The following is an 18536-nucleotide window of genomic DNA, read 5'->3' on the forward strand; positions in this document are numbered from 1 at the left end:
TAAATTGAATATATTGCATAAAGACTTGTAAACAAGAATTGTAATGGAAACAGGTTATGATCTGTAAGAGACCATTGAAATGGATATTAATTTTTCTTTTATTTTGTAAAAGTCAATAAATAAACATTAAAAAAAGAAATTTCTCGACTGGGGTCATTATGTCAAGGAATTACGTGATAATACAATTCAAGGTGAGGGGACTTTTCTTTCGAATCAAAATGTTGTTACTTTTCCCCACTCCATATAAATGTAGTTGGCCCATGACTTACAACGGTTAATTTAGTGATTGTTAGAAGTTACAACAGCAAGTGACCTATGGCCATTTTCACATTTGTGACTGCTGTTCATGTGATCAATATTTGGACATTTGGCAACTACCGGTAGTTAATATTTCCAATGGCTGCACTGCCTTGGATCATGTGATTCCGCTTCTGATACCGTCCAACAAGCAAAGTCTGGACCGGGACTCACTGCTCACAGTCGCTCATGCCCTCATCACCTCGAGGCTCAACTACTGTAACGCTCTCTACATGGGGCTACCTTTGAAAAGTGTTCGGAAACTTCGTGCAGAATGCAGCTGCGAGAGCAATCATGGGCTTTCCCAAATATGCCCATGTTACACCAACACTCTGCAGTCTGCATTGGTTGCCGATTAGTTTCCGATCACAATTCAAAGTGTTGGTTATGACCTATAAAGCCCTTCATGGCACCGGACCAGATTATCTCAGGGACCGCCTTCTGCCGCACGAATCCCAGCAACCAGTTAGGTCCCACAGAGTTGGCCTTCTCCGGGTCCCGTCAACTAAACAATGTCGTCTGGCAGGACCCAGGGAAAGAGCCTTCTCTGTGGCAGCCCTGGCCCTCTGGAACCAACTCCCCCCAGAGATTAGAATTGCCCCCACCCTCCTTGCCTTTCGTAAGCTCCTTAAAACCCACCTCTGCCGTCAGGCATGGGGGAATTGAGATGCTCTTTCCCCCTAGGCCTTTACAATTTTATGCATGGTCTGTCTGTCTGTATGTATGTTTGTTTTTTTATATTAATGGGTTTTTAAATCATTTTTAGTATTGGATTATTACTGTACACTGTTTTATTATTGCTGTTAGCCGCCCCGAGTCTCTGGAGAGGGGCGGCATACAAATCCAAGAAAGAAAGAAAGAAAGAAAGAAAGAAAGAAAGAAAGAAAGAAAGAAAGAAAGAAAGAAAGAAAGAAAGAAAGAAAGAAAGAAAGAAAGAAAGAAAGAAAGAAAGTCAATGGAGAAGCCAGATTTACTTAACAACTGTGTTACCAACTTAGCAACTGCAGTGATTTGGTTAACAATAGTGGCAAGAAAGGTCATAAAATGAGGCAAAACCCAAGAGCAGAGAAAAGCAACTAAGACGATTAACGGCCCGGAGGCTAAAACATAGGAAGAAGGGTTGCATGAATTGGATTTAGCCAGTCTAGAGAAAATAAGAACTAAGGTGGACAAGAGAGCAGTATTCTATCTTGAATACCACAAAGATGAATTTCAAGACACAGGAGAAGGGAATTCAAGAAACAGTATGTGGAAATTAATCAAGAAGAGAAGTGTTGGTATGTCTCGGTATAGCTAGGCTATGAGACCTTTGACATACACTGAGCAGAGAATTTTAACAGAATGTGTGGTAAAGCCAAAGAAAAACAAGACACAGACTTAGTTATGCTTAATAAGTACTATTTACAGAAACAATCCATAACAAGCACTGAGCAAATACACTCCCCCCTCAAGGCAAAGCAAAAGCGAATGAGCGATAAAGCATCATTGAGGGAAGGAGTACTGGCGCCCTCTTATGGCGAACCAGCCCAAAATATTTATAGTGATAGTACAAGAGACTACACTAGGTAGTTTACAATGGCAAACCCTAACAACCATGTACCTTGTACTAACAAGAAGCAACTTGGAATGAAAGAGAAACTTCCTAACAGGGAGAACGAGTAACCGGTGGAACAGCTTGCCACCTGCATGTCTCTATGGCAGACACTCAATTGATCAGTCCAACTGGTTCAATGATTAAAATCCGTTTACAGATTAACAGAGTTGGAGATCATCTAGTCCAACCCCCCCCCCCCCCCCCCATCCAAGCAGGAGACCCTACACTATTTCTGACAGATGGCCAGTCCGGTCTCTTCTTGAAAGCCTCCAGGGATGAAGCTCCCACAACTTCCGAAGGCAACTTCTGTTCCGCTGGTTGACTATTCTCCCTGTCGGGAAATTCCTCCTTATTTCCAGGTTGAATCTCTCCTTGTTCAATTTACATCCATTATTCCTTGTCTGGTGCTTTGGAAAATTAGTGTGACCCCCTCCTCTGTGGCAGCCCCGCACGAATCCCAGCGGCTGATAATGTCCCCCAGAGTTGGCCTTCTCCGGGTCCGTCGACTAAACAATGTCGTTTGGCGGGCCCCAGGGGAAGAGCCATCTCTGTGGTGGCCCCAGCCCTCTGGAATCAACTCCCCCCGGAGATTAGAATGGCCTCCACCCTCCTTGTCTTTCGCAAATTACTCAAGACCCACCTATATCGCCAGGCATGGGGGAACTGAGACACCTCCCCCAGGCTTTTATATTTTATGTTTGGTATGTATGTGTTGTATGGTTTTTAAATGATGGGGTTTTATATGTCTTTTCTTTTTAATATTAGATTTGTTCTACTGTAATATTGTTTTTTTATTATTGTTGTGAGCTGCCCCGAGTCTTCGGAGAGGGGCGGCATACAAATCTAATAAATTATTATTATTATTATTATTATTATTATTATTATTATTATTATTAAAGGCCCGGAGATTAAAACATATGAAGAACAGTTGCAGGAACTGGGAATAATGAAAAGAAGGACCAGGGGAGACATGATAGCAGTCTTCAGGGGTTGCTACAAAGAAGAGGGAGTCAAACTATTCTCCAAAGCACCTGAGCACAGGACAAGAAGCAATGGGTGGAAACTAAACAAGGAGAATAGAAACCTGAAATGAAGGAGAAATTTCCTAATGATGAGAACAATCAACCAGTGGAATGGTTTGCCTTCAGAAGTTGTGGATCCTTTATCACTGGAGGCTTTCAAGAAAGGACAGGACAGCCACCGAAATGGTATAGAGTCTTTTGCTCATGAGCCATTGCCATCCCTCAAAGAGGAAGCCTGTGATCACAGTTATAAATGCAAGTAACGGGTTATAAATTACTTTTTCCAAGTCATTAAGAGGTCAGATGTTAGGTCTCAGGCTTGGGGGGAAGGGGTTGGACTAGATGACCTACAGGGTCCCTCCCAACTCTGGTTAATCTGCAAGGACTCTCAATACACACATTTCCTTCATCGAAAAATTACCACCGCATGAAGGCAGGGTTTATTTATTTTAAAATCTTCTTTATATGAAAACAAATCAAATCAGATTTTGAAAACCAGAGCTGCAGCCAATGGCTCAGTGCCTGACGGTGCTGTTGATGTACAATTCCAAAATAAAGATGGTTTCGTCCACTTGATTTTCACTGGCATCGAGCCTTGAATAGAAAAAAAAAATACAATTAAGTTTAAGTTTAAGTTTAATCAGATTTGTATGCCGCCCCTCTCCGCAGACTCGGGGCGGCATACAATTAAGATCAAGAGAGGTACTAATACCACTCTGTGAAGCCTTAGTAAGACTACACCTAGAATCCTGCATCCAGTGTTGGTCACCACACTATAAAAAAAGATGTTGAGACTCTAGAAAAAGTGCAGAGAAGAGCAACCAGGAGGATTAACAGACTGGAGACAAAAACAGATGATGAATGGTTGCAGGAACTGGGCATGGTTGGTCTAGGGAAGAGAAGGACCAGGGGAGACATGAGAGCATCTTCCAATATTTGAGGGGCTGCCACAGAGAGGAGGAAGGGGTCAAGCTATTCTCCAAAGCACCCAAAGACCAGACAAGGAACAATGGATGGAAGCTGACCAAGGAGAGATTCAACCTGGAAATAAAGAGGAATTTTCTGACAGGGAGAACAATCAACCCAGGGAACAGAAGTTGCCTTCGGAAGTTGTAGGAGCTTCATCGCTGGAGGCTTTCAAGAAGAGACTGGACAGAAATAGTGCAGGGTCTCCTGCTTGGGTAGTGGGTTGCACTAGATGACCTCCAAGGTCTCTTCTACATTAGATTAGATTAGATTTATTGGATTTATATGCCGCCCCTCTCCGCAAACTTCTAGATCTGTTAATCTGTAGTCGGAGACATATAGTTTCTGGTGGCAAGCTGTTCCACTGGTTAATTGTTTTCACTGTTAGAAAATTTCTCTTTCATTCTGTTGTGGTTAGCTCTGGCCCAGCTCCTGCCCCAAGGAATGTGGAGGTGGATGTGGGGGAGACATCCACATGCCGCAGGCCTGTTTTGCTCCCAATGGAATCTGCCGACGAAGCCTCCTCTGACCAAGGAAGCGTGAGTGACAGGGAAGAGGGGAGTTTGGCAGACAGCCCAGGGGGAGATCAATCATCTGTATCATCCTTGGATTCTAAACAAGAATTAATGACACATCCACGCATGCGTAGAGTGATGCATAGGAGACAACAACTGAAGGATTATTACAAGAGAAAATGAGGCCACCTGTGGTTGGGTGGGGCTGCTGTAATTAGTGCTACAGATAAAAGTGCAACTTGGTGTTTTAGCCTCATGGCAGTTTATCTGATTCATTGTTTCGTCAAGATCGTGGTTTTTGTGCTGTTCAAGATTGTGTGTGGACTCTCTGGACTTTAGAATTGGACTCAATCTCCCAGTTATTGGGTGAGCAATTGGATTGCATTTCACCTGTGCCTTGTGTGTACCAGAAAATCCCTTTGACATTTAAAAAGGGAGCTGTTTCTGTTTTTCTGTTTATAAAAACTTTTGGGTTTTCCTTTTATCCTGTGGTGTGTGTCTTCCTGGACTAATTACCCTGTAATTACGGGGGGTTGAAACATGCCGGCAGAACACATTCCAGGTTGCTTCTCTCCTTATTAATTCTCCAACTTTTCCACTAATTCCCAATCCACCAACGATATAGTTTGTCCCGGGTTTTGAAATGAGTCTGTTTCAGTTTTATCTTTCGACTCTAATATTAGTCTATCCATTTCTGCACGTGATAGTATTTTAACCTCACCGCAGTGAACATATGTAATATTAGCTTACATATTTTTGTCATATTTGTCAATAGTTATTCCAAACAAAAGGCGTTCTGGTTTCAAATCTAATTTGATCTTCAGTATTCCCTCCCTCCGTTGCCTTATTGTATTCCAATATTCACGTGTCTTGCAAAGAATCGAATCCGTTCAATTTTGGCTTCTGAATCCCAGGATGGTGATGCCATGATGAGGAAGGGGCTTGAGTTGGTCCCACCTCCCCCCCATCTGGGCCATACTCACTTGTTGACGTTGTGTTTGAGGGTCTCCAGCTGCTGCCGTTCGGGGGCCGTGATCATTTCCTCAATCTCCTGCAGCTGTGTGTCCTCAGCCCCCGTGGCCTGGACCGAGGCGAGGATGGCCTCCACCCGCTGGCTCTTCTCCAGCAGACGCCTGCCCCGGGAGGAAGGCCACGGTCAGAGGGCCTGGTGGCCTCGCCTGAATCACAGAGACCGCGAGGCCAAAGACCGGGTGACTTCAGCAGATGCCGCCATTGAATGAATTTCTCACTTAACCCACAAAAATGTGGTCGTAAGTCAAGGACTATATGTACTTGTCTTGTTGGCCCCTCAACTTATTTATTTATTTAGTTAGCTACCGTATTTTTCGGAGTATGACGCACCTTTTTCCTCCCTAAGAGGCTGAAAATTCAAGTGCATCTTATACTCTGAATGTAGCTTTTTTCAAAGCTTTTTTCCCCAGCCTTAACTAGGTGCTAACGACCTTCCCAGCTCTTACCTTGCAGGTTCTTTCATTGTTACTCTTTGCAAAGAATGTTTCCCAAACCCTAAGTCTTTGCAGGGCTTTTTCCATTGCTCTAGCTTGCTCCAAGTACAGTGGTACCTCATCTTATGAACACCTCTTCTAACGAACTTTTCAAGATACGAACCCGGTGTTTAAGATTTTTTTGCCTCTTCTTCCAAACTATTTCCACCTTACAAACCCAAGCAGCTGCTGCTGGAATGAAGGGGTTTCTTTTCCCCCCCTTTTTTGAAGAAAGAAAAGGGAGGGGCTGCTTGGAGTAGGAAAGATTTTGCAGAGAACAACGTGCTTGCAAAGGCACTGAAAGGGTGTCTTTTTAAGAAAGAAAAGGGAGGGGCAGCTTGGGGGAGGAAAGATTTTGCAGAGAACAACGTGCTTGCAAAGGCACTGAAACGGTGTCTTTTTAAGAAAGAAAAGGGAGGGGCTGCTTGGGGGAGGAAAGATTTTGCAGAGAACAAGGTGCTTGCAAAGGCACTGAAACGGTGTCTTTTGAAGAAAGAAAAGGGAGGGGCAGCTTGGGGGAGGAAAGATTTTGCAGAGAACAACGTGCTTGCAAAGGCACTGAAACGGTGTCTTTTTAAGAAAGAAAAGGGAGGGGCAGCTTGGAGGAAAGATTTTGCAGAGAACAACGTGCTTGCAAAGGCACTGAAACGGTGTCTTTTGAAGAAAGAAAAGGGAGGGGCGCCCCCCTTGCCTTTCTTCCTTCCCACTCACCCTTTAGCCTAGCCTTGCTTCTTCCACCCGCCCCCTTTCGCTGCTCCTCCCTGCCCTCTGTTCGCCTCTTCTAAAGTTTGGGATTTTCCTGAAGGATTTGCACCCATTACTCGCTTTTACATTGATTCCTATGGGAAACATTGTTTCATCTTACGAACTTTTCACCTTACGAACCTCCTCCTGGAACCAATTAAGTTCGTATGATGAGGTACCACTGTATGTTTCTTTTCCAGTCTTAACCAGGTGCTAATGATGTTCCCAGCGCTTACCTGCTTGCAAGCTCTTTCATTGTTACTCTCTGTCAAGAATGTTTCCTAAGCTCTAAGTCTTTGCACGTTTTCTTTTCATTGCTCTAGCTTGCTCCAAGTAAGTTTCTTTCCAGCCTTAACCAGGTGCTATTGATGTTCCCAGCGCTTACCTGCTTGCAAGCTCTTTCATTGTTACTCTCTGTCAAGAATGTTTTCTAACCTCCAAGTCTTTACATGTTTTCTTTTCATTGCTCTAACTTGCTCCAAGTAAGTTTCTTTCCAGTCTTAACCAGGTGCTAATGATGTTCCCAGCTTGCAAGCTCTTTCATTGTTACTCTCTCAGAATAAGTTTTTTTTAAAGCCCTAACCGGGGTATAAAATAATGTGCTGAAGCTGACCAGACTAAGGACGCCAGCCAGATGAATACCTGGTAAGCAGATTCTTTTCCCCTATTTTCCTCCCAAAAAACTAAGGTGCCTCTTATACTCCGAAAAATAGGTTGGTTAGTTAGTTCTTTTATTCGATTTATAGGGCATCCGTCTTGAGGACTCAGGGTGGCTCACAATAGTAAAATAAACACAATAAATAGTAATCCAATTAGAACATAAAACATATACACAAGAGAGCTCTTTGTGCAGCCCTGCCGATCTTGCCTGGAATCTCTCGTTTTTCTTTCTCTGGGGTATTGTTTTTGTCTGGGCTTTTATTATCTGGCTTTTCAGAGTATCCCAAGCATCCTGTCCTGTTTTTCCCCTCTGCGTTTTCCAGCCACGGAATTCTTCCTAGTCATTCTCTTAGCTTGTTGTAGTCAGCTCCCTTAAAGTCTAAAGCACTAGTTACCTTTGCTTGCGTTGTAGTGAATTTTAATACAGGTTAAGTCCTTTTGTTTGCCGCAGATCTATTCTCATTGCGCCCCGAGAAAGAGACATATCGGCCTCTACACAGGATTGAACTCACAGCCTCCCGATTGTGAAGCGAGAGCTCCACCTCTAAACCACCCGTATCACCACTGAAGGCGATTTCAGCAGATGCTCCAGAGATACAAAACATTTCACGAAGAACTTTGACTTTGCTTTTTTGTTAATCGCATAGATTTGTCGTCATAGAAACAGCTAGTTATATACTAATGGGTAAAAACAAAAAGTGGAGGCTGGAGTGTTTCTCCCTTGTACTGTGCTAAAAAGAGTCGAAAATCCTTTTTTCGTTCCCCCCCCCCCTCGTACCTCACATTTTATTTATTTATTTTATTTATTATTTAGATTTGTATGCCGCCCCTCTCCGCAGACTTTTCCCCTCTCTTTCTCGCCCCCCTAATTTCCTATTTCCCTTTTTCCTTTGTATTTTATATATAAAGAAATAAAGATTACCTTAAAAAAAAAAAAGATAATGAGATCCCCAGACGCAGTTACCATGTTTCCTTGAAAATAAGACCCCTTGTCTTATATACAGTGTTCCCTGGCTTTTCACGGGGGTTGCGTTCCGAGACCGCCCGTGAAAGTCGAATTTCCGCGAAGCAGAGATGCGGAAGTAAATACACTATTTTTGGCTATGAATAGTATCACAAGCCTTCCCTTAACACTTTAAACCCCTAAATTACAATTTTCCATTCCTTTAGCAACCATTCAGATTATTACTCACCATGTTTATTTATTAAAGTTTATTTTAAAAAATATTTATTAAAGGCAGACGAACGTTTGGCGATGACATATGACGTCATCAGGTGGGAAAAACCCGTGGTGTAGGGAAAAAACCCGCAATGTATTTTTTAATTAATATTTTTGAAAAACTGTGGTATAGACTTTTCGCGAAGTTCGAAACCGCGAAAATCGAGGGAACACTGTATTTGTGAACCCCAAAATAAGCATTTTGCTTTATTTTGGGGGAGGTCTTATTATTTTGGGGTGCATGGAGCAAGACGGAGTACGGATTATTTTCGGGGAAGGGTTTATTTTCAAGGAGATATTATTTTCAGGGAAGGGCTTATTTTCAAGGAGATATTATTTTCGGGGAAGGGTTTATTTTCAAGGAGATATTATTTTCGGGGAAGGGTTTATTTTCAAGGAGATATTATTTTCGGGGAAGGGTTTATTTTCAAGGAGATATTATTTTCGGGGAAGGGTTTATTTTCAAGGAGATATTATTTTCGGGGAAGGGTTTATTTTCAAGGAGATATTATTTTCGGGGAAGGGTTTATTTTCAAGGAGATATTATTTTCGGGGAAGGGTTTATTTTCAAGCAGATATTATTTTCGGGGAAGGGTTTGTTTTCAAGCAGATATTATTTTCGGGGAAGGGTTTATTTTCAAGGAGATATTATTTTCGGGGAAGGGTTTATTTTCAGAGTAGGGATTATTTTGGGGGAAAGGTTTATTTTAGGAGGAGGGTTTTTAGAAGAGGGTTTATTTCCGGGGAAGGATTTATTTTTGGAGTAGGGATTATTTTCAGAGGAGGGATTATTTTTGGGGAATGATTTATTTTTGGGAAGGGCTTATTTTTGAGGAAGGTTTTATTTTGGGGAAGGGCTTATTTACGGAGGAGGGATTATTTTCAGGGAAAGGTTTATTTTAGGGGGAGGGTTTTCAGAAGAGTTTATTTTCGAGGAAGGGCTTATTTTTGGAGTAGGGATTATTTTCAGGGGAAGGCTTATTTTTGGGAAGGATTTATTTTCGAGGGAGGGCTTATTTTCGAGGAAGGTTTTATTTTTGGGGAAGGGATTATTTACGGGGGAGGGATTATTTTCAGGGAAGGTTTTATTTTCAGGGGAAGGGCTTGGAAGGGCTTATTTTTGGGGAAGGGCTTATTTTCAGGGAAACACAGTATAAAGGAAAGCGTGCCAGCTGTCCCCAACTCTCTGCCCCACTTATGTAGGGAGGTTTCAACCATCATCACACAGACTCGGTTTCAAAGGGCTGAATTTACGCCCCCAGGCCTCCTCCCAACTCACCGGTTCTCCTTGGTCTCGTGTAGTCGCCGTTCTATCAGGTTGGCCACACACTGAAAGGGAGGGAAACACAGAGGATGCCGTGAGTGCAATCTGGCTTAAGAGACGTTTCAGAGAGGGACAGCGGGATGCAAACCTTGTAACAGCGCTGGAGCAGCAACCGGGCGGACGAGAGAGTATTGACTGTGTACAAGTAGAACGTCCGGGATGGTGCATGATCTGGAGTTTTGGGGATTTCCTATGTTCGGGGGGGGAGGGGGAGGAAAGGCAGATAAGAGATTAAATTTTGCTGATATCGATACATCACTACAGATAGTCCTTGACTTACAACGGTTCATCTAGTGACTGTTCAAACTTACAAAAATGGACATTTATAACAAGTGGCGGCGGCGCAGTAGTTAAAAATGCAGGATTGCAAGCCCACTCTGCCCACAGCCTGGAGCTCGATCCTGATCACCTCAAGGTTGACTCAGCCTTCCATCCTTCCGAGGTCAGAAAAATGAGGACCCAGATTGTTGGGGTGATTTGCTGATTGTATAAACTGCTTAGAGAGGGTTGGAAAGCACTGTGAAGTGGTATATAAGTCTACGTCCCGCAGTGTTGGCCTTCTCCAGGTCCCGTCAACTAGACAATGTTGCTTGGCAGGACCTAGGGGGAGAGCCTTCTCTGTGAGGGGCCCGGCCCTCTGGAATCAACTCCACCCAGAGATTCGTGCTGTCCCCGCCTTCCTCGCTTTTTGTAAGAACCTGAAAACTCATCTATGCCAACAGGCTTGGGGTCACTAGATCCTAGCCTCTGACCGACGAGTGTGATGTATTCTGGTTGTTCCAATGTGAATGAATAATTTTTAATGTTCCGGCGTTTTTAGAATATAGTAGTTAGTTATATTAATTGGATCTTAGATATTTATATTGTATACTGTTTTTTGATATGTGGTGAGCCACCCCGAGTCCTCGGAGATGGGCAGCATACAAATCCAGTTAATAATAATAATAATAATAATAATAATAATATTTATTGTCATTGTCAAAACAACAAATTGTCATTGGCAACAAAAGTCGTGTGACACCCAGAGACCAGTCCCACCATACATAAAATTTAAAAATAGAATAAAAAATAGAATAAAATGTCACACCCACTACAAATTCCCCACCCTGAACCAATGTGCTCTTGCTATTGCCCTTCCTTCTGTCAACGAACCAAATAGCATCTGAGAAATAAATCACATTCCACTCCTGTGCTCTCACACAAGGTTCGATTTATTAGCTTCGCCATGTTGGATTCGCCGCCGTCATTCCAACACTAAATTATCTTCAGTTCCCCATCCAGGTTAAGGTTCATCTGACATCCCGACACCCACAAGTGCAATCACGTGGCATCGGACCAGAATATCTCCGGAACCGCCTTCTGCCGCACCAATCCCAGCGACCAGTTAGGTCCCACAGAGTTGGCCTTCTCCGGGTCCCGTCAACTAAACAATGTCGTTTGGCGGGGCCCAGGGGAAGAGCCTTCTCTGTGGCCGCCCCGGCCCTCTGGAGCCAGCTCCCCCCCAGAGATCAGAATTGCCCCCACCCTCCTCGCCTTTCGTAAGCTCCTTAAAACCCACCTCTGTCGTCAGGCATGGGGGAATTGAGATATACCTTCCCCCTAGGCCTATACAATTTATGCATGATATGTCTGTATGCATGATTGGTTTTTAATAGGGTTTTTTAGTAATTTAAATATTAGATTTGTTATATGCTGTTTTTATTATTGTTGTTAGTCGCTCTGAGTCTACGGAGAGGGGCGGCATACAAATCTGATAAATGAATGAATGAATGAATGAATGAATGAATAAATAAATAAATAAATCCTGTGCAGGGATTCACTGGCTTCTTCATTTGTTCAGTTGACCTTGGACTCTGTGTAAGGAATGTGTGATGGTTATCAATCTCTCTGTCTGTCTGTCTGTCTCTCTCTCTCACACATACACACACACACCCCTACCATCTCCCTATCGCTGCTAACTGTGGCAGGCCCAAAGCCTCTAACTTCACATAATGGCTTTGGGCCTGACACCTTCCTTCCCAGTGGTTAGAATGCAGAACTGCAAGCAAACTGCCCACAAGTCAGGAGTTCGATTCTAACCAGCTGAAGGCTGACTCAGCCTTCTGTCCTTCCAAGGTGGGTAAAATTCAATTCAACTCAATCCAATTTATTAGATTTGTATGCCGCCCCTCTCCGAAGACTCGGGGCGGCTCACAACAACAATAAAAACAATATTATAATGGCACAAATCTAATATTAAAAATAACTAAAAACCCTACCATAATTAAAAACCAAACAGCACATACATACCAAATATAAATTATAAAGAGCCTGGGGGAAAGGTGTCTCAAATCCCCCATGCCTGGCGGTATAGATGGGTCTTAAGTAGTTTACGGAAGACAAGGAGGGTGGGGGCTGTTCTAATCTCCGGGGGGAGTTAATTCCAGAGGGCCGGGGCCACCACAGAGAAGGCTTTTCCTCTGGGGCCCGCCAGACGACATTGTTAAGTTGACAGGACCCGGAGAAGGCCAACTCTGTGGGACCTTAGCGGCCGCTGGGATTCGTGCGGTAGCAGGTGGTTCCGGAGGTACTCTGGTCTAATGACCCAGATTTCCAACCTTAGGCGGTTTCCAATCAATCCCATCACTGCCTCGCTTGGCAGGTCACCTCAATTTCCAGACCATTATTTGCAGCTTGGCCTTCGCGATGGGCGATATAGGGAGAGCCAGTACCTGCAGAGCGACGATATTGGCCGACAACATTTTGTACATCATTTCTTTGGCTTCTTTGGCCGGGATCATGGCGAAGTCCTCGATCTGCTTCTGCTCCAGGTGCCTCTTTCGTAATAAAAGACGGAAGATGCGGGCACAACGAGATCCAAATCTGTATCCAGGAGGGAAGTGAAGAAGAGCTGAGTAGGGCAGTGGAAAAGGTAATGGATTTTATATTTTGATTTTATAACTTGGGTTTTGCCAATATAATACTCAGATTGAGGATTCCTTTTCCCCAAGTGCATTATTTTACATTTGGAAACATTAAACTGCAGTTTCCATTGCTTTGACCATTTATCTAGTAAAGCTAAATCATTTACTATTATTAAATGCATCCATCTAGCTGATGGTCTTAACTGGGACTTATTTTGGGGGTTGGACTTACATTACCAGCATTCTGAAAAATTCGCGCTAGGGCTTATATTCTGGTTGAGTCTTATTTTTCAGGGGGAAAACAGGGTATTAGAAACATAGAAACATAGAAGTCTGACGGCAGAAAAAGACCTCATGGTCCATCTAGTCTGCCCTTATATTATTTTCTGTATTTTATCTTAGGATGGATATATGTTTATCCCAGGCATGTTTAAATTCAGTTACTGTGGATTTATCTACCATGTCTGCTGGAAGCATCTACTACTCTTTCAGTAAAATAATATTTTCTCATGTTGCCTTTGATCTTTCCCCCAACTAACTTCAGATTGTGTCCCCTTGTTCTTGTGTTCACTTTCCTATTAAAAACACTTCCCTCCTGGACCTTATTATTATTATTATTATTATTATTTATTCGATTTGTATGCCGCCCCTCTCCGAAGACTATTTAACCCTTTAATATATTTAAATGTTTCGATCATGTCCCCCCTTTTCCTTCTGTCCTCCAAACTATACAGATTGAGTTCATTAAGTCTTTCCTGATACGTTTTATGCTTAAGACCTTCCGCCATTCTTGTAGCCCGTCTTTGGACCCGTTCAATTTTGTCAATATCTTTTTGTAGGTGAGGTCTCCAGAACTGAACACAGTATTCCAAATGTGGTCTCACCAGCATTCTATATAGCGGGATCATAATCTCCCTCTTCCTGCTTGTTATACCTCTAGCTATGCAGCCAAGCATCCTACTTGCTTTTCCTACCGCCCGACCACACTGCTCACCCATTTTGAGACTGTCAGAAATCACTACCCCTAAATCCTTTTCTTCTGAAGTATTTGCTAACACAGAACTGCCAATACAATACTCGGATTGAGGATTCCTTTTCCCCAAGTGCATTATTTTACATTTGGAAACATTAAACTGCAGTTTCCATTGCTTTGACCATTTATCTAGTAAAGCTAAATCATTTACTATTATTAAATGCATCCATCTGGCTGATGGTCTTAACTGGGACTTATTTTGGGGGTTGGACTTACATTACCAGCATCCTGAAAAATTCGCGCTAGGGCTTATTTTCTGGTTGGGTCTTATTTTCAGGGGGGAAACAGGGTATTAGGAGGGGAAAGAAAGTCTATTCTGAGAAAATTGAATCAAACAGCAAAAGAAAAAACAAAATAACCTCGCGCACAGAACCTTCCAGTGTGGAAAGATCGGTTAGAATGGACCTCGTCGTACCTTTCCTGCACGATGGATTCCAGCGTTGCGGTGGCTAGGGAGGCCAGGCCCTTATGAAGATCTGTTGAGAAGAACGTTAGGGAACAGAATGCCACAAGAATGACCCCAAAGAGCCAGGGGAAACTCAATCTGCTCCTCTGTTCACTAATAGCTTCAAAATACAGGCAGTCTTCCAACTTATGGCCATTTTGTTCAGATACGTTTTTGAAATCATGGTGGCGCTGAAGATATCAGCGCCCCAAATAGCATCTGAGAAATGAATCGGATTTCAATCCAAAACTCTCATCCAAGATTCGATTTATTAAAAGAGCCATGTTCATCACGCCGTTGCCCTCCTGACACTAACTTCCTTCCAGTACCTCACCCAGTTTAAGGTTCATCCCCCCTATCCCCACACCCACAAATGCATCATGAGTGCAGGGATTACTCCTCCTTACATCTACTGGTGCAGAACAAAGGATGACCTTGGACTCCAAGAAAGGAATTTGTTGTGGCTAGTAACTTTCCCTCTCATGCAGCTACCCTTCCCATTTTCCATGGTACTATTAAGAACATAAGAGGAGCCCTGCTGAATCAGGCCAAAGCCCATCGAGTCCAGCGTTCTGTGTCCCACCAATTGTCCATGGGGAGCTTGAGCAGAAAGAGAAGGCAAGACCCTCCCTTTCCCTTGACCCCCAAGAAATGGTACTCAAGGGACCCCTGCCTGCCTCAACCAACATAGAGGCGGCACATGGACATCCGTTTCAATAACCACCGATACACTTGGCATCCATGAATCTGTCTAATCCTGCCTTGAAGCTATCCAGGCTGACAGCAGTCCCGACCTCTTCTACTGTGGCAGGTCAAAGTCTTTTAACTCCAAATGATGTAGGACTGGTCTCTGAAGTTATGACCTGTTGTTGTGCCCCTCGCCTCCCAGTCACACGATCAAAATATCTACTAGGAAGCTTGCCCACACAATTGCATAGGCCCTTCAAACTCCCCCTACCTGCCTATCTGCCCCTGCGCCCCATAGCTCCATCATCCCAGCTGACCATCCCTGTGATCAAAGAGAGGTTCAACCTGGAAATAAGGAGGAACTTTCTGACAGTGAGAACAATCAACCCATGGAACGGAAGTTGTGGGAGGATTTCGGGAAGAGACAGGACTGCCATCTGTCAGAAATATAGGGCAGTAGTGTGCCAGCCAGCTGATTTTTGGCTTGCACAGAGGCTCTGGGAAGGGTGTTTTTGGCTTCCAGAGAGCCCCCAGGGGGACGGCGGAGGGCTTTTTACTCTCCCCGCCCCACTCCAGGGAAGTCTTTGAAGCCTGGGGAGGATGAAACACAAACCTACTGGGTCCACCAAAGGCTGGGAAACAGGCCATTTCCAGCCTTCGAGGGGCAGGGGAAGCTGATTTCACCACTACCCCGGCATTGAATTATGGGTGTGGGCACACGCATGCACAACAGCACGCACATATTATTATTATTATTATTATTATTATTATTATTATTATTATTATTATTATTATTAATTAGATTTGTATGCCGCCCCTCTTCGCAGACTCGGGGCGGCTCACAACACAATAAAAACAGTTTATTAAAAAATCTAATAATTTACAGTTTAAAATACAGTAGAACCCCGACTTACAAGACTAATTGGTTCCGGAAGGAGGCTCGTAAGTCGGAACGCTCGTATGACGAAACATTGTTTCCCATAGGAAACAATGTAAAGTCAATTAATCCGTGCAACAACAAAAAAACCCGCTGCCGCCGAACGCGGAAGTTAGCGTTCGGCTTCAAGAGACAGCTGCGAAGCGGCGCGCGTGTTTTAAAACGTGGCAGCCGGCCTGGGGGGCTCGGGGGCTTCCCCCCGAGCCCCCCAGGCCGGCTGTGACATTTTAAAACACCCGCGCCGCTTCGCAGCTGTCTCCTGAAGCCGAACGCGGAAGTTAGCGTTCGGCTTCAGGAGACAGCTGCGAAGCGGCGCGCGTGTTTTAAAAGGTTGCAGCCGGCCTGGGGGGCTTGCCAGCACCCACCCGAGCCCCCCAGGCCGGCTGCAACCTTTTAAAACACGCGGGATACGAGCGCCAAGGAGCTGTCTCCTGAAGCCGAACGCGGAAGTTAGCGTTCGGCTTCAGGAGACAGCTCCTTGGCGCTCGTATCCCGAATGTGAGCTCGGGAGGCGAACAAAAATGTCGCTCCCCTCCCAGCTCTTATCTCGAGTAGCTCGTAAGTTGAGCTGCTCGTATGTCGAGGTTCCACTGTATTAAAAAAACCCATTATTAAACAGACATACATACAAGCATACCATGTATAAATTGAACATGCCCGGGGGAGATGTTTCAATTCCCCCATGCCTGACGACAAAGGTGGGTTTTAAGGAGTTTGCGAAAGGCGAGGAGGGTGGGGGCAGTTCTAATCTCTGGGGGGAGCTGGTTCCAGAGAGTTGGGGCCGCCACAGAGAAGGCTCTTCCCCTGGGGCCCACCAACCGACATTGTTTAGTTGACGGGACCCAGAGAAGGCCCACTCTGTGGGACCTGATCAGTCGCTGGGATTCGTGCGGCAGAAGGCGGTCTCGGAGATATTCTGGTCCGATGCCATGAAGGGCTTTAAAGGTCATAACCAACACTTTGAATTGTGACCAGAAATTGATCGGCAACCAATGCAGACTGCGGAGTGATGGTGAAACATGGGCATACCTAGGGAAGCCCATGACTGCTCTCGCAGCTGCATTCTGCACGATCTGAAGTTTCCGACACCCAAGGAAAAAATGGTTCGCCATCACTGATATACGGTCTCCTGCTTAGGTGGAGATTTGGACTAGATGCCCTCCAGAGTCCTTTCTGAAAGCAACTTCTGTTCCATGGGTTGATTGTTCTCACTGTCGGAAAATTCCTCCTTATTTCCAGGTCGGATTTCTCCTTGGTCAGCTTCTATCCATTGACCAGGAGTCTTTCTTTGCTAGATAAATGAGTGGGACGATTGACGTACCCCTGCTTTCTTGCCTTATTACTGTTGTGGTTAGCTCTGGCCCAGCTCCTGCCCCAAGGACTGTGGATGTGGGGGAGACATCCACATGCTGCAGGCCTGTTTTGCCCCCCCTGGTGGAATCTGCTCCTCTGACCAAGAAGACATGAGTGGCAGGGAGGAGGAGAGTGTGGCAGACAGCTCAGAAGGAGATCAATTATCTAGCTCCTCCTCGGATTCAGAACAAGAGTTAATGATACAGCCACGCATGCGGAGAGCGATGCTTAGGCAGCAACAACTGAGAGATTATTATCAAAGAAAATGAGGCCACCTGTGGTTGGTAATTAGTGAGGCTGCTATAAAGAGCAGCCTGTGGGTTTGGCCATTGTGGAGGATTATCTGATCCTTGTGTTTCATGACTGCTTTGCTGACTTTGACCTTTTGTGTGCTGATTTCCCCCCGCTTTGAAACTAAACCAGAGCAAAGTGTGTTTCACTTTGTGAAAGAAGAAGGACTGTGAATTTCACAGCTGCAAGCTAAGTATCACAGAACTGATAAGGGACTTGTACAAATTACCGGTTTGTTTGGAGACGAGTGCTCTTTGCTATACCAAAAGAGGGCTTGGTTTATTTGCATTTTCGGTATAAAGAACATTGTTTTGAATTTTCAAATGTGTGTGTGTCTGAAATTTGTATCTGTGAATTTTCGGGAGGATTCTACCAGAGAGCTCGACAGAACAGGGATGATTGACATATCCCTGCCTTCTTGCCTTATTACCCAACTGGCTGCCTTCTAGTACAGATTCTGGCCCACGAGACCCAGAAAGGCCCACAAAGGATACTGATGACATACATTCCTCCACCGCTGTCGCCCGATTTCCCAACGAACTCCAGCTGTGGAGAGAATAGGTTAATACGTTCTAAATGTCAATCAAGCAAAGGAGATCATCGTAGATTTTAGAAAGAGCCGGCATGGTCATACTCCACTCAGTATTATGGACGCAGCTATAGAGGTGGCCGAGAGTATGAAGAATCTGGGCTTGGCAGATAACCAACAATCGGAAGTGGCCTCTCCACGCTGTGAAGCCCCCAAACCAGCATCAATTTATGCATGCTATGTTTGTTTGGTTTTATAAGGTTTTTTTAATTTGTTTTAATATTGGATTGTTACATTCTGTTTTTTATCACTGCTGTTAGCTGCCCCGAGTCTACAGAGAGGGGCGGCATACAAATCCAATTAATAATAATAATAATAATAATAATAATAATAATAATAATAATAATAATCAGCATTGGATGAGGAGAGAACATCCCCCCACATCTGTCCTGGCCACTTTTTTTTTTAAATAGAGGCACGATTGAGAGCGTTTTAACAAACCGCATCCCTTG

General features: G+C 44.3%; 1 protein-coding gene across 4 annotated transcripts in view; it reads right to left on the reverse strand.

Annotated features, from left to right (window-relative positions):
- Positions 1-3341: 3341 nt before the first annotated feature.
- Positions 3342-18536, reverse strand: part of POLR3C (RNA polymerase III subunit C) — a 35866-nt gene continuing 20671 nt past the window's right edge. For 3 of the 4 annotated variants that reach the window (XM_070766678.1, XM_070766680.1, XM_070766679.1), the window contains exons 9-15: positions 17990-18041; positions 14198-14258; positions 12558-12708; positions 9935-10036; positions 9802-9851; positions 5378-5527; positions 3342-3507 (exon numbers count right to left, since the gene is read on the reverse strand). In XM_070766678.1, the coding sequence (XP_070622779.1) occupies positions 3429-3507; positions 5378-5527; positions 9802-9851; positions 9935-10036; positions 12558-12708; positions 14198-14258; positions 17990-18041 (645 nt within the window). In that variant the 3' untranslated portion in view covers positions 3342-3428. Of the gene's footprint in view, positions 3508-5377; positions 5573-9801; positions 9852-9934; positions 10037-12557; positions 12709-14197; positions 14259-17989; positions 18042-18536 lie in introns of all 4 variants that reach the window. The other variant, XR_011560527.1, reaches the window with a different exon arrangement.

The sequence above is a fragment of the Erythrolamprus reginae genome, chromosome 13 (genome assembly GCF_031021105.1).
Source record: "Erythrolamprus reginae isolate rEryReg1 chromosome 13, rEryReg1.hap1, whole genome shotgun sequence".
NCBI classification, from domain to species: domain Eukaryota; kingdom Metazoa; phylum Chordata; class Lepidosauria; order Squamata; family Dipsadidae; genus Erythrolamprus; species Erythrolamprus reginae.